This window comes from Littorina saxatilis, unplaced genomic scaffold (genome assembly GCF_037325665.1).
Source record: "Littorina saxatilis isolate snail1 unplaced genomic scaffold, US_GU_Lsax_2.0 scaffold_197, whole genome shotgun sequence".
In the NCBI taxonomy this organism is placed as follows: domain Eukaryota; kingdom Metazoa; phylum Mollusca; class Gastropoda; order Littorinimorpha; family Littorinidae; genus Littorina; species Littorina saxatilis.
Window position 1 is genome coordinate 146,527 of NW_027126446.1, and position 16,160 is coordinate 162,686.

The 16,160-nt window shown below is 38.3% G+C and overlaps 1 protein-coding gene across 1 annotated transcript; it reads right to left on the reverse strand.

Annotated features, from left to right (window-relative positions):
* Positions 1-3,703: 3,703 nt before the first annotated feature.
* LOC138954879 (transcriptional regulator ATRX homolog) lies at positions 3,704-8,477 on the reverse strand. Its single transcript, XM_070326637.1, has 2 exons — positions 7,317-8,477; positions 3,704-5,652 (listed from the first exon to the last, which is right to left on the reverse strand). Exon 1 carries the CDS (start codon positions 8,384-8,386, stop codon positions 7,343-7,345), a length of 1,044 nt encoding a protein of 347 aa, XP_070182738.1. The 5' UTR covers positions 8,387-8,477; the 3' UTR covers positions 3,704-5,652; positions 7,317-7,342.
* Between the last annotated feature and the right edge of the window lie 7,683 nt (positions 8,478-16,160).

Genomic DNA, 16,160 nt, shown 5'->3' on the forward strand with positions numbered 1-16,160 from the left:
TATAGAATATAGTCAAATTTTGTAAAGATTTTAGTCAAGCAGTATGTAAGAAATGTTAAGTCCTATGTACTGGAAACTTGCATTCTCCCAGTAAGGTACGTTGCAAGCCCCTGGAGCAAATTTTTGATTAGTGCTTTTGTGAACAAGAAACAATTGACAAGTGGCTCTATCCCATCTTCCCCCTTCCCCCGTCGCGATATAACCTTCGTGGTTGAAAACGACGTTAAACACCAAATAAAGAAAGCTACCAACCTCATGTTACAATGCACGGCAAATGTGTAACAGTTGTGTCAAAGTGACCGCGTCGCTCGGTTTCTTTTCACGACTGTGCTGTATTTTCCCGTGATTTTTATTTTTATTTTGCTGCATTGTACGCTTGCACATGCAACTTTTCTGGTTTGTAAGGAAACTGACTTACATATCAGTGAAGCATTGGGTCGAAACAATTTCTTGGGGGCAATTTGAAACGTGCAGACGGCCAGAGCACAGTTTTTACAGAGAGACAATGATGTTAGTTACTTGGTTACAACTGAGCGTACTCCTGAAGCCGGGCTCAGGTGCACTTTTTACATTTAGTCAAGTTTTGACTAAATGCTTTAACATAGAGGGGGAATTGAGACTAGGGTCGGGGTGTGTGTGTGTGTGTGGAGCGATTCAGAGTAAACTACTGGACCGATCTTTATGAAATTTTACATGAGAGTTCCTGGGCATGATGTCCCCCGACAAATTTTTCCTTTTTTTTGATAAATGTCTTTGATGACGTCATATCCGGCTTTTTGTAAAAGTTGAGGCGGCACTGTCACACCCTCATTTTTCAATAAAATTGATTGAAATTTTGGCAAAGCAAACTTCGACGAAGGCTGGACTTTGGTATTGCATTTCAGCTTGGAGGCTTAAGACTTAATTAATGACTTTGGTCTTTAAAAATCTGAAAATTGTAATTAAAATTATTTTTTGTAAAACGATCCAAAATTACTTTCATTTGATTTTTCATCATGTTCTGATTCAAAAAACATATGAATATGTATATATTCGGAATAAAAACAAGCTCTGAAAATTAATTGGAGCATCTAAGTTTCATAACCTACATTTTTCTGCAGCTGCTTTTTAAAAACAACAAGAAACACTTTTTCCTTATTTTTGACCCTCTGAAATACCGAAATAAAATAAAATCCACAAGCGATAGATTAGTCTGCAAATAATTTTGAAATTTAGTATGAATCTTCCTTTTGACTTGAAAGCAAACATGATTTGGTAAAAGAAAAAAAACTCTGTCATTTAAACATGTTTTTTCAGAACCATTTGGTTACTATGTAGCAACTGTTACACTAGGCCTCCGGTGATATTTGATCACCTCCTACAAAGCAACCAATTGATTAAATATCCCAATTTTTCCTGATTCCTGTGTATCAAAGTGTTGACTTTAATAAAATTGAACTTTCAAGTTTCTGGGCAAAATTGTGTTTTTGCACTTTCTCGTCACACATCTGAGTACCTTTTCTGAAAACGATATGCTGCTAACTAGTCTGTTTTGGCATTCATTTTACATTTCATAGCAAAGTTTTATTGAGTTTTGCTGATAAACAAAAAAGTTATTGTCACCTGAATACCCCCACCCAAATTTCAAAGTTGGACGTTTCATGACATTCGCATGCCTAAGGCCAAAAAAAACAAGTCGCGTAAGGCGAAAATACAACATTTAGTCAAAAACCCATTAGGCTAGATTAGTGCCTCCCGCCAGAGCTGTGGTGCCATATTGTGAAATGATGTGGGTTTCGGACATACTCTAATAACCTAACTGCATTCTATCAACTATCAAAGCCATGGGATAGACAAAAATAAACCCATGGACGGACACAGAGAAGCTGTTATCCTGCCAGTGATAGTGGGAATCACAGAGCAGTAATCACATAAAATTTGATATATAAAATTTGCCGTACACACACCTCCGTCCCGCAAAAAAAAATAGGCTGCCTATCGACCTACGAAAAATCAAATCCTATATACCTGTCAACCACTAAAGCCATGGGGAAGAAAAATAAAACCCATGGACGGGCACAGAGAAGCTGTTGACCCGCCAGTGTGGCCAGTATATAGTGCAGTTAGTCACTAGTAATAAATTTAAAAACACAATGTTCATTGCCTATACCCAGTAACTCTAACACAACATGACATTGCAAAAACAAAAACAAAATTTAAATTAAATTTAAAACAAGTCGCGTAAGGCGAAAATACAACATTTACTGATTTAGTCAAGTAGCTGTCGAACTCACAGAATGAAACTGAACGCAATGCAACGCAACAAGACCGTTTACTCGTAGCATCGTCAGTCCACCGCTCACGGCAAAGGCAGTGAAATTGACAAGAAGAGCGGGGGAATAGTTGCGCTGAGAAGGATAGCACGCTTTTCTGTACCTCTCTTCGTTTTAACTTTCTGAGCGTGTTTTTAATCCAAACATATCATATCTATATGTTTTTGGAATCAGGAACCGACAAGGAATAAGATGAAAGTGTTTTTAAATTGATTTCGAAAATTTAATTTTGATAATAATTTTTATATATTTAATTTTCAGAGCTTGTTTTTAATCCAAATATAACATATTTATATGTTTTTGGAATCAGCAAATGATGGAGAATAAGAATTAAGATGAACGTAAATTTGGATCGTTTTATAAAAAACTATTTTTTTTTTTTTACAATTTTCAGATTTTTAATGACCAAAGTCATCAGTTAATTTTTAAGCCACCAAGCTGAAATGCAATACCGAAGTCCGGGCTTCGTCGAAGATTACTTGACCAAAATTTCAACCAATTTGGTTGAAAAATGAGGGCGTGACAGTGCCGCCTCAACTTTCACGAAAAGCCGGATATGACGTCATCAAAGACATTTATCAAAAAAAGGAAAAAAACGTATGGGGATATCATACCCAGGAACTCTTATGTCAAATTTCATAAAGATCGGTCCAGTAGTTTGGTCTGAATCGCTCTACACGCACACACGCACACATACACACACACACACCACAACCCTCGTCTCGATTCCCCCCTCTATGTTAAAACATTTAGTCATAACTTGACTAAATGTAACAAGTCGCGTAAGGCGAAAATACAACATTTAGTCAAGTAGCTGTCGAACTCACAGAATGAAACTGAACGCAATGCAACGCAGCAAGACCGTATACTCGTAGCATCGTCAGTCCACCGCTCATGGCAAAGACAGTGAAATTGACAAGAAGAGCGGGGTAGCAGTTGCGCTGAGAAGGATAGCACGCTTTTCTTCTTCTTTTTCGTCGTTCGCTGCACACTTTTCTGTACCTCTCTTTGTTTTAACTTTCTGAGCGTGTTTTTAATCCAAACATATCATATCTATATGTTTTTGGAATCAGGAACCGACAATGAATAAGATGAAAGTGTTTTTAAATTGATTTCGACAATTTGATTTTGATAATAATTTTTATATATTTAATTTTCAGAGCTTGTTTTTAATCCAAATATAACATATTTATATGTTTTTGGAATCAGCAAATGATGGAGAATAAGATGAACGTAAACTTAAATCGTTTTTAAAAATTTTTTTTTTTTTACAATTTTCAGATTTTTAATGACCAAAGACATTAACTAATTTTTAAGCCACCAAACTGAAATGCAATATCGAAGTCCGGGCTTCGTCGAAGATTACTTGACCAAAATTTAGAAACATAAACGAGTACTTACCTGTAAGTCGAAGTTTGTGTAGAATTCCATGATGTAGTTTACAGGAACGGAGGGATATGTGAGATGCGCATGACCGGAAACAACCATATTTTACAGACGAGATCATCTATACATAGATGATCTATTTTGATGTAATCCTCAGTCTATTAATATACAGGATTACATCTCAATAGCAAAACACCATAACAATGTTTACCAAGGGTGGGTAGAAACAGAGGGTGGGCACATATCCCTCCGTTCCTGTAAACTACATCATGGAATTCTACACAAACTTCGACTTACAGGTAAGTACTCGTTTATGTTTCTAATTCCATTTCTCGTAGTTTCCAGAAACTGCGAGATCTGTGAGATTTTAAAGTTGGCTGTTTTGCTATTGACTATACTCATTCGTACATATTTCTGACACTTCACACTGTGAATTTATGTTCGCCTTGCGTGATTTGATGTTTATTTAACATTTGCAAAGCATCAAACATCGGTCAAAAGTTTTTGACCGTCAATAAAGAAGAAAAAATATCAACATAATACTGATTGTACTGACTTTCTGTTGTCTTTGTACGTTTGTGTATTAATTTCAAAAAACAAAATTCGCTCCTGCAAAGTTCCAATAATCAACCACAACTTGAATAATGAACCAACTCCAGATGAGTCTGACTTGACTCTTAGACAATGTATGCATTGTACCAACTGTTAGATTCCTGTCTGATCACTCCCTGATTCCACTTCAGGCGTTTTCTTTTACATACTTTAGAATACTGGTTTGGTCTATTCTACTCGACTTGTCAGCATTTTGCTTCTGCTGCACAGGTCTGTTGTAAAATTTATTAAATGTGGTGGCATTGGACCATCCTGCCGTCTTCATTATATCCGTTAATGTCATTCCTGTCTTCAGCATAGCCGAAGAGGCTGCTCCTCTGAAGCTGTGGGGGGCAAACTGTTCTATTCCAGCTTTTCTCAACACTGTTTTTAACCACCTTGCCACTGTGTCTTTCGAGGCAGGACCATAAGGACGAGAGTAACACAACAATAGTTTGTCAGCACTGTCATTGACTGACCGAAGTGAGGCCGTTTTTTCAATGTAATCTTTCAGACAAGCAACAACACAGATTTGTTCATCTTCATTTTTTGAAAATTCCAACGGCTGTTGAAAACGTCCTGGCTTTGTGTGTTTTAATTTTTCTTCTATGAAGATGGTAATTCCTTTATTATGAAAGGAAATTGCTCCCAACTTTATGAGATGAATAGTTTGCACTCTTTGAGCTGAAGCAATTAAAAGTAAAGCACACAACTTCATAGTCAAATCTTTCAGGGAAAGACCTTTGTTATTTTCCTGATTTCTAAAGTATGTCAGAAGAATTTCTACATCCCAGGTCTGCTTGTAACGGGGAATAGGAGTTCTTTCTTCAAATACACCTTTCATGAACCTAACAACTTTTGAATGACTTCCTACTGGTCTGTCATCATCAGTTATTATAATCGCAGAAACTGCACTTCTTGCCGTGTTCATAGCACTGTACCCAAGTCCAGACTTGTACAGTTGAGTTAAGAACTCCAGAACAGTTTTCACAGATGCTCGAAAAGGATCTTGCTTCCGTTCAACACAAAACAGTTTCCACCTGGTAAGGTATGAGGAATATTGTTTCTTCGTTGAATCTCTCCAGGAAGCACACAATATGTCGCAAGTGTCTGCAGAAAATCCTTGTGTTTTCAAGGCTTCCCTGAGCATTGGACCGCCAACAGCTGAAGCTTCCTGTGTAGAGGGTGTGGCTGACTGGTGTGGGGCTGCAACAAGACCTTCTTTCCTCGAGGTAGCAGAAGAGGAGGTTGACTCGTCAAACGTAGCATCTGTGGAAACCAAACTGCTGTCGGCCAGTGGGGAACCACCAGAATACCGTCTGCTTGATCTCTCTCGATTTTCGCCAGAACTCGTTGTATCATACTGAAAGGCGGAAATGCATAAATGAACCATTTATTCCAATTTATGGTAAAAGCATCAATTGCAATTGCCTCTGGATCTGGTTGCCAAGCAACATACGGTTTCAACTGATAATTCAGCCTTGAAGCAAACAAATCAATCTCTGGTTTTCCACAATTTTCCACAATTTTCTGGAATATGTTTGCTTCTAACTTCCACTCTGTTGAATCGTTAAATGTTCTTGAATGTAAATCTGCTTTTACATTTAATTTTCCAGGTATATGGGCTACTGTGATCCACACACCTTTGTCTCTGCACCACATCCAAATTCGATTTGCAACAGCATTGCACTCTTTAGACTGAGAGCCTCCCATACTTTTGATATATGCCACAGCACAAGTGTTATCAGTGAGGATTTTAATATGTTTGCCTCTTACATCCTCTTTAAAACTCTTCAGTGCATACTCAATGGCTAACAGTTCTAACACATTTATGTGCAATGCCTTCTCCTGTTCTGTCCATCTACCACCTGTTGGTTTTGACTTGCACACAGCACCCCAACCACCAGAGGTTGAAGCATCAGTTGTTATTTCCACTGAGGGCTCAGACTGCTCTAGGCTTTTTGATACTGTGCCTATGTTTTGAATCCACCAATTCAGTTCTTTGTGTCCTTCTTCTGAAACTACCATTACAGCTTCAAATTTTCCTCCATTTTGTTTTAAAGCTGCAGCTTTGTCACATTCCAATTTTCTGTAGAACAAAGGACCCCACTGAGCTGCAGGAAAGGCTGCAACTAGCTGTCCAATAACTTGTGCTAGTTCTCGAATTGTGCATCTTTTCTTACTTCTCAGCCCCACACAGGCTTTTTTGATTTTCAGCGCCCTTTCTTCTGGTAATGTGACTATCATTTCCTCAGAATTCAAACAAAATCCCAAGTACCTCAGCTTTGTTGTTGGTACCAAAACAGATTTTACATCATGTACCACAAACCCCAGTGATTCAAACAAATGTACAGTATTGTCAATGTTATTTTGACAATCATCCACACTACACCCTTGTAGGTAACAATCATCAACAAATGCCGCAGACAGAAAACCTTGTGATCTCAGGCAAGCATATATAGGTTTCAGAAGTTTAGTGAACAACCGAGGACAACATGCCAGACCATTTGGCAAACAAGTATACTCATAGAGCTGACCCTTCCATTCAAACTTGAGATATTTTCTAAATTCATGTGCCACTGATACTGAGTAATAGGCATGCCTCAAGTCTACTGATGCCATGTAGCACCCTTTTTTCATCATTTCCGTTGCAGAATTTAAATTTTCCATTTTGAAATGTTCGTAAGAAACGTTCTCATTGAACTTCTTCAAATTGAGAATAACTCTATGTGTACCATCTGGTTTTGGAACAAGGAATATAGGTGAAAGAATCTGTTCTTTTTCTTGATGCGACTTTTCAATTACTCCCATTTTTAGTAGTTTTTCTATTTCCTTGTCTGTTTCTTTCAATAAATTTCCCTGAACCTGGTTTTGTGGTTTAGAGTATTGTTTTGGAATTTCTTCTAAAGGAATCTGAACTCCTTGAATCATACTCAGAATGAATGTATCTGACGTCAGCTTTTTCCACTCACAAAGAAATTGTTTCAGTCTACCTGCTTGAAATTCTATTTCTTTTTTAATGCTTACCTGAGTGTTTTCTTCAAGGTGAGTATTTACACCTGATATGTTGATCTCTGTTGTCCTGGCCCCCGGCCCCTGTAGTGACCACGACCTCGCATTGGCCTGTTCCGGGGCCAGCTTTGACCTCTTCCTCTGCTCTTCCAATTTTCTCTGTACCCGTTTTTTGACGCCGGAAAGAATTTTCTGCCTCTGACCGACTGTGTGAAATCATTACCAAGTTTTGAAGCTGAATCAATGGCTGCTAGAGATGCCTTTAACTCATTGCCAAAGAGGAGATCTGTGATTGGAATGTCATTTGAATTGAGTTTGCGGTATTTCTTGTTGACGTTTTGAGCATTGACAATTCTAGATCTCCGATCTACTGAAAGTTCATGTACCGTTTTCAAAATCAGTGCAACTGCGTCCATGACCGTTTTTAGCATTGCTTTGCTTTGAGTAGATGCACTTTGCACCAAGTCATCACTTATTTTTGCCAAGGCAAAAGTCGCTTTCAGAAGCATTTTCTGCTCCTGTTGAACACGAAGATCTCTGGACCGAGCCTCATGCTCAATTTTGTCCCAAATTTCTGGGTTTACTCGTGGAACCGTGATGTCACAATTTCCTGGCTTTTTATACTTTTCAAACTTTTCCTGCAGTTTGTCTTCGGACAACAGTCCTTTTTTCATTCGCTCTACAATCTGCGCCAATTTTTCCGAAATGTTTGGCCCCACGTCTTCTGCTAAATCGAATTCCTGTTCGATTTCGTTAAGAGCATCATTTGAGCACGATTCCATTTCTTGGAAAAGATCTTCAATCTCATCATCTTCATCAGATATCTCATCTGTTCTCTTTCGTTTACGGGGAGATCGACTTTCATCATCGGATGTGTCATCCTTTTGCTTACCTCCCCTTGCCAGAGCAGATAAAATTCGAGCATTTTGCTTTTTCATCTCTTCCCATTCTTGAATGGGTATTTTCACACAGTCATCACTCTCGTGTCGAGAGGTTTTGGAATCACTCTCGTGTCGAGAGATTTTGGAATCACTCTCGTGTCGAGAGATTTTTGAATCATCACGAAGTAATTCTTCTTCGTCCATGTGCTCTTTGACCGGTTCGGTCTTCAAATTGGAAAAAACAACCACAATTTTTTGAATATATTCCTTTCTTTTGCTTGATTTACATTAACTTAATTGCAGAGTCAATATTCTCAAACTTAAAGACTAAAAATCTCCCACCTGTTAGCACGGATGGTTTGGATAAAATTTCTAAAAGAAGAGCGAGAAGAGAAACGTCTGCATGGCTGCCGGAACAAACACGATATGGTTGTTTCCGGTCATGCGCATCTCACAGATCTCGCAGTTTCTGGAAACTACGAGAAATGGAATTCAACCAATTTGGTTGAAAAATGAGGGCGTGACAGTGCCGCCTCAACTTTCACGAAAAGCCGGATATGACGTCATCAAAGACATTTATCAAAAAAAGGAAAAAAACCTTCGGGGATATCATACCCAGGAACTCTCATGTCAAATTTCATAAAGATCGGTCCAGTTTGGTCTGAATCGCTCTACACACACACACACACAGACACACACAGACACACACACCACGACCCTCGTCTGGATTCCCCCCTCTACGTTAAAACATTTAGTCAAAACTTGACTAAATGTAAAAAAAGAAATGTGAAAATATCAAAATATGATTCCGAAATGATAAAACAGAACCCATATATATATCTTCCCTCGACATGTTTTTAATTTTGATACACAAAAGGGGCGTCCTCGTCACAACATTTCAACCTTTACCTTATTTAAAAACGAAGTGGATTCACAGCGCGCGGCGCGTTGTGCAGCGTTGCGATTTACAACGCGCGGCGCTACGAGGAGCGCTGCGATTCACGACGCGCGATGTATTCTGCTGTTACATTTTCTTCACAATCGCAAAGTTTACAACAGCTACATCTATCTGATCTATTTGAGAAATAAAACTCAATAAAACGAAAAACAGAGCTCCATTCTCTCTCTCTCACTCTTTCAACTGAGTTCACCATATATCGCTGCGCCGATGTAAAACGTGCCTAAGTTCCGGCCTTAAATACTTGGCAGTCATATCACTACATGTCATTGCAATGGCTTCTACTATATGGAAAGCAGCTGAGTTTTTAAACTGGGATGACGTTTTTAAACAAGTATATCTGAGTACAGTGCCGCAGAACCGCTGTTAATCGGTGTAACACCAGTTAACACTTCAGCAGCCATTTTGGAATTCGCGCATGCGCAGATCGGTTTTTTCGTGTTTTTTTTTCCCCGGTTGATTAGAACGCGTATATTCAGTCTGCAGAAAGTGCAATTTTGTAGTCTTGCAGCCCTGAAGTTGCTTTTGAGTGTCCAAAGAAAGAGTGTAAAGGTTCTAAGGATTACATCGGGCACACAAATACGCGATTTTTCTTGTTTTTCTGGTTGATTTGAACGCATGCGCAGATCGTTTTTTTCGAGTTTGTTTGTTTTTTTCTCCTCTTTCGGGTTCCTTCTTCGTTCCATGTAGAGGCTAAGCGCTGGAACTGTTAACTGGTGTATAGATTCACTTGAGATAATATAATAGAGGTAGGTGCAATCAATTGTTGTCAAAAATGTTGCTGATAATCATACATGTACAAAAAGAAAGCGCGTCAACAATCTGCGCTGGTGAGAGCAATAGCACAGCGCGCCGCGCTCTGTGAATCGCTTGCCATTTAAAAATCATGCATGATTGTAGTGTGCGGTCGCCATCTTAAATTTTCGCTCTGTGTACTGACATGGGGGCAAAAATAAGGAACAAAAAAACAAAAAAACTAAAGCACCGCCAAAAGACCATGTGCAATACTAAACAAATCATGCCGGTGTCACGATTTCATCTTTCGCCTGTGTACATATTTCCCCCTCGACATATGGCCCAAAGTCAGAATAGGTGTCCATTTTTGTGACATACAAAATCAATTTTAAAAATGAACATTTTCTTTGTTTTGAAAATAGAGATGTATTTTAGAGCATAAATACGCAAGGAACAGCTATGATTTAAGAAAACTCATGTTTGATCACTTCACAGATTCAGGTTTAAAAGTTTGCAGGAGTTCATAACTTCACACCGTCACAAAATTTAGACTTGTTAAATCATTGTTGCTACATGTATTGGGTCTGTTTTAGACATCTGAGCAAATTGCTACAGCAAATTACTTTGCATTTCAAGCAAGTTAAACTTGTTTTGGCCACGCATGATGCAGATGTGAACTCCATTAATGGGAAGTTCATAACTTCACATAATTTACTTTTATTGGTAAAATAAATTTAATTTACACAGGCAGGAAACAATTTGTTTTGTTTTTTAATCTGAAAAAAGTGAGCTGGAACATGAAGGTAATTTTTGAAGATGAAGTGTGGAGAAGATTTTTTGGTTATCTGTATTATTTATAGAAATTAATATTGTCACAATTTTTTCACAGCAAATATTGGCATAAGTTATCATTAAATCTACAATTTTGCTGTTTTTGTGCAAAATGTGCTTGAAAAGTACCATCAAAAGGATTTCAATACACCAAAATGTTTGTCTGACTCAAAGAGTTGGCAGAAACTGAAAGTATTTTTAGAATGTCCTGGGAGTTCATAACTTCACACCGTGACATCACAAACTATGGCTAATTCAAACCAAAGTAAGAAAGTGCATATGTCATCTTATTTTCTCTCCAGCTACTCTTTGTAATCAACATACAACTAAGTAATAAAAGTAAAACATTTGTGAAAACAAACGATAACAAAAATCATAAAATGTGAGCGTGCGCATAACTTCACAAGAATTTTTGTTATGTTGGTCTCTAGTACAGTTACTGTATAATATATTTGCAAAACAATGACAAACTGAGAACACAGAGTTATAGTATAGGCTAAAGCTGCACTTATATTACAAAATCAGATTTTAATCTATCTATCTATCTATACATATAATAAAAGAGAGTGTCTGTCTGTGTGTCTGTGTGTCTGTGTGTCTGTCTGTGGTCGCCATACCTCAGAGATGGCAAGAGGCAGGAACAAGATATTTTGCATGCACACTCCCTAGGTGCCGCAGATGTGCACCTGGGTTTTAGTTTCTCCAGACATTGTTTCCTTCCTCGGATAATGACCCTCCCCATCTATCAATACAGTCTACATAGTACAAGGGAGGTAAGTCATGCTTTGTCACCCACGGAAGGGAGGTAACTCTCATCAAACCAGTATACCGTGTAATTCTCAAGGGTTACCCCCCGCCCGCTATCATCCCGCCCCCACCCCCCCCCCCCCACACACACACACACACTAACCCTGCCCCCTGCTGTGCAAGGCCAGTTCAGTGCCTGGTGATCACATGTAGCAAGCACATAATGCCAGTGATATTACAGACTCTCTATCGCTCCTATGAGGAGAAAAAATGAAGAAGAAAAAGTTAACCGGACAGTTCAGGAAATTTCTAGAAGCAAAGGGAGGTAACTCTTACTTTGTATACATTGAAGGGAGGTATCTTCTCTTCTAATGCAGGCACGCCTGATCAGTCTTTACAGAATATATAGAGTCGATGTTAGACCTGGTTTTCAAGTATCTAGAATTTTCCTAAGAAAAGGAGATAACTCAAGTCAAAAAGTTATTTTTCAGCAAAATGAGTGTGTTGATGGTGATGCTTTCACACTGTCAGTCCCAGCCTTTTAATCCAAATGTATGAGCTCACACTTTCATCTATCGCTTATTCTCATTGGAATAAGATTCTAGAAGTTTCTGAGAGAGAGGGAAGATCAGAAACACCCGGGCGAAGCCGGGCCTGACTGCTAGTACATATAATAAAAGAGAGTGTCTGTCTGTGTGTGTGTGTGTGTGTGTGTCTGTGGTCGCCATACCTCTGAGATGGCAAGAGGCAGGAACAAGATAGTGTGCACGTACACTCCCTAGGTGCCGCAGATGTGCACCTGGGTTTTAGTTTCTTGATTCATTGTTTCCTTTCTCAGATTATGGACCTCCCATTTATTGAATACAGCCTATATGGTGCAAGACCAGTTCAGTGCCTACTGTTCACCTGTAGCAAGCACATCATGCCAGTGATATTAGAGACTCGCTGTTGCTCCTATGAGGGGAAGAAATGAAGAATGAAAAATTAACTGGACAGTTCCGGAAATTTCTAGAAGGTAAGGGAGATAACTCTTTTTTGTCTGTAGCAAGCACATCATGCCAGTGATATTAGAGACTTGCTATTGCTCCTATGAGGGGAAGAAATGAAGAATGAAAAATTAACTGGACAGTTCCGGACATTTCTAGAAGGTAAGGGAGATAACTCTTTTTTGTCTGTAGCAAGCACATCATGCCAGTGATATTAGAGACTTGCTATTGCTCCTATGAGGGGAAGAAATGAAGAATGAAAAATTAACTGGACAGTTCCGGAAATTTCTAGAAGGTAAGGGAGATAACTCTTTTTTGTCTGTAGCAAGCACATCATGCCAGTGATATTAGAGACTTGCTATTGCTCCTATGAGGGGAAGAAATGAAGAATGAAAAATTAACTGGACAGTTCCGGAAATTTCTAGAAGGTAAGGGAGATAACTCTTTTTTGTCTGTAGCAAGCACATCATGCCAGTGATATTAGAGACTTGCTATTGCTCCTATGAGGGGAAGAAATGAAGAATGAAAAATTAACTGGACAGTTCCGGAAATTTCTAGAAGGTAAGGGAGATAACTCTTTTTTTGTATCCAAACAAAGGAGGTAAAGCTAATGATAATGGGATAGCGAGCGTCTTAAATTGCTACAGGGCTCCGCTTACTCCCGGGCGAAGCCGGGCTTAACTGCTAGTTGCCAAAATAAAGCAAATTGTTTGAAACTTGTGAAAGTTCATAACTTCACATCAATCACACATTTATACTAAAATAACTAACTAAAGTCTCTTGCAAATAATTCTAAACAAGGTTTTGTTACTTAATGATTTACTTAACCAAACTCAGTCATGAAAACTGTTACCGAAATCATTATTTAGTTAGTGTTTATGTCAGCTGACTGTGTGTTCATAACTTCACATCATTTATTTAACTGAAAATCTACGTACTAAAATCTGCTGGTAAATTAAAATAAAAATGACATCAAACTGTAACAGCCTACTCTGGAGAAGAGCAGCACATCATTTGAGGTAGTGATTTAGTGTAGTAAATTAATTATTTTGTATAAATCATACTCATGGCATGTGTTCATAACTTCACACCGTGGGGCTGAGGGTCAGTTGATGTGAAGTTATGTACACCGTGCAGTCAACCCAGATTCATGCTGGAATTATCAAAATGTAATTTTGAGGGTTGATATTCAGAAAACTTCTTACAAAATGTCCAGATAAAGTCAAATGTACTCTTTTGCTATTAACAAGGCATTATTTTAAACACGCCCTTGAAAAATGAGCTTGAGTTATGTGAAGTTATGAACTTCATGACAAAACGGCGAAGTACTTCAGAAAGAAACAGTCAGCAGCCAGTAGATTCTTTTTGTGATGAAAATCATGGTACAGTGTAATTTGGAAACTGAAAATAGTCATTTTACATATATTTTGGGTTTTGACATGAGTTAGTAACTCTCACATAAAAATAGTGCGCAAGACACAGAGAAAATGGCTAACTAAAGCATACTGCTTGACTTTAGTGACAAAAATTGCTTAGTATCTAAATCTAATGTACTTTTATATGCAAAATTGCTGTTCCACTACAACCTTAACTTTCATGGCTAGCATTTAAGGACAAAAAACACTCTCAGTGGAGATAGTAGGAAAGTTCATAACTTTCTCACAAGAATTTTTTATTTCTCAATTACTCAAACACCAATGAATGAACTTGATGCAAACTTTCAGTGTGACTGCTGCTAGTGGATCCAAATGCATTACAAAGCTAGGTGTTCCCCAACCAGTCAATTTACTCTTTTTATAAGGCAAAAGGTTGGAAAGTTCATAACTCTTTTTTCACAAGAAAATCTCCACGTAAACTTCAAACTACTTTTGAACATGCAAAAACAAGTCAAACAACCCTTTTTATGTTTTATACCTCTGCAAAATATACTGTAAAATACTTTTTTACAAAAATATATCAGGTTTCAATCTTTAATTATTATTTAGAGCTGATCAGTGAACAAAAATGAAGTCTTACGGAAATAGTTATGAACTTTCTGTGAAATTTTGTCTCCCCATTTTCTGCAGGCTCACTGACAAAATTCAAAAACTTTGCTTTGTCAAAGGTACATTTGAGTTTTACTGGCTCAGTGAAAAGTCATTCATGACATTCTGTCCCATAAAAATGACAGAGTAGACCATGTTTCAATATGCTGTAAGGTCATGTCACAAACAAGAAGGGCAAAGCCCATACGACTCACATGCTTGACCTTGACCTTTACATGACCTTGACCTTCAGGGTCAAGGTCAAATAACTAAACCTAGCATGGAACACAAAGCTGTTAATTCAAGACATAGGAAGTACAATGGTGCTTATTGGCTCTTTCTACCATGAGATATGGTCACTTTTAGTGGTTCACTACCTTATTTTGGTCACATTTCATAAGGGTCAAAGTGACCTTGACCTTGATCATATGTGACCAAATGTGTCTCATGATGAAAGCATAACATGTGCCCCACATAATTTTTAAGTTTGAAACAGTCATCTTCCATAGTTCAGGGTCAAGGTCACTTCAAAATATGTATACAATCCAACTTTGAAGAGCTCCTGTGACCTTGACCTTGAAGCAAGGTAAACCAAACTGGTATCAAAAGATGGGGTTTACTTTGCCCTATATATTATATATAGGTGAGGTATTCAATCTCAAAAACTTCAGAGAAAATGTGAAAAATGTGAAAAATAGCTGTTTTTTAGGCAACATTTATGGCCCCTGCGACCTTGACCTTGAAGCAAGGTCAAGATGCTATGTATGTTTTTTGGGGCCTTGTCATCATACACCATCTTGCCAAATTTGATACTGATAGACTGAATAGTGTCCAAGAAATATCCAACGTTAAAGTTTTCCGGACGGACGGACGGACGGACGACTCGGGTGAGTACATAGACTCACTTTTGCTTCGCATGTGAGTCAAAAATGGCCAAAATGTAGTGCTGCTGACTTCAGATAATGGCAACATTTTCATTAAAAACAACAACTGAGCACACAATGTTTCTCTAGGTGTGTACTTCATACTTTTTTTTACAAGTCTCATTAATCTTTACAAGGATTTTATTTTTCTTTGATGTACAAATCAGGTTAGAGCCAAGGTTGCACAGCTATTTCAGCTGTGGACACCATTTCAGACTTAAGGCCATATACTCAAGACTGAAATGTTGTTTCCTGGTAAAATTAAGAAGTGAAATTATTTATGGACGAAAAGCATGTCAGTTTCTTGCATGTGAAGAAAATTGGTGGTAAAATTTAATAGATTTCACCCCCAAAATCGAATTCTTCGAAAACGTGTACTGAGTGGTTACGTCCCTTGAGTTAGAAGGAAAACATTTTAGGATGAATCAAATTTCTAAGTTAAATAAAACAAATTGGTTGGACAAATTTGGCCCCATGAATGTAAGGTACACAAGGTCGCTCATCAGTACTATCGAAGGGTGTTTTTTTGTTCAGTGTAGAGTTTATACTAGATCAACTAGTAACCTTTCTTGGGGCAGGCACGTAGAAACAGCTGCAGCGAAGGGAAACAGGACAGTCGGCTTCCTCCGAAGGAACTTCAAGGAGTGCACTCCAAAAGTGAAAGCGGCAACCTACATCACAATGGTCCGCCCCACCCTTGAGTATGCCTCGACTGTCTGGAATCCGCACGAACAACAGCACAACAACCTGCTCGAGTCAGTCCAAAAAAGAGCG

Coding starts and splice junctions, on each gene's coding strand:
- LOC138954879 (XM_070326637.1), bottom strand. CDS start 8,386: ATGGACGAAGAAGAATTACTTCGTGATGATTCAAAAATCTCTCGACAC.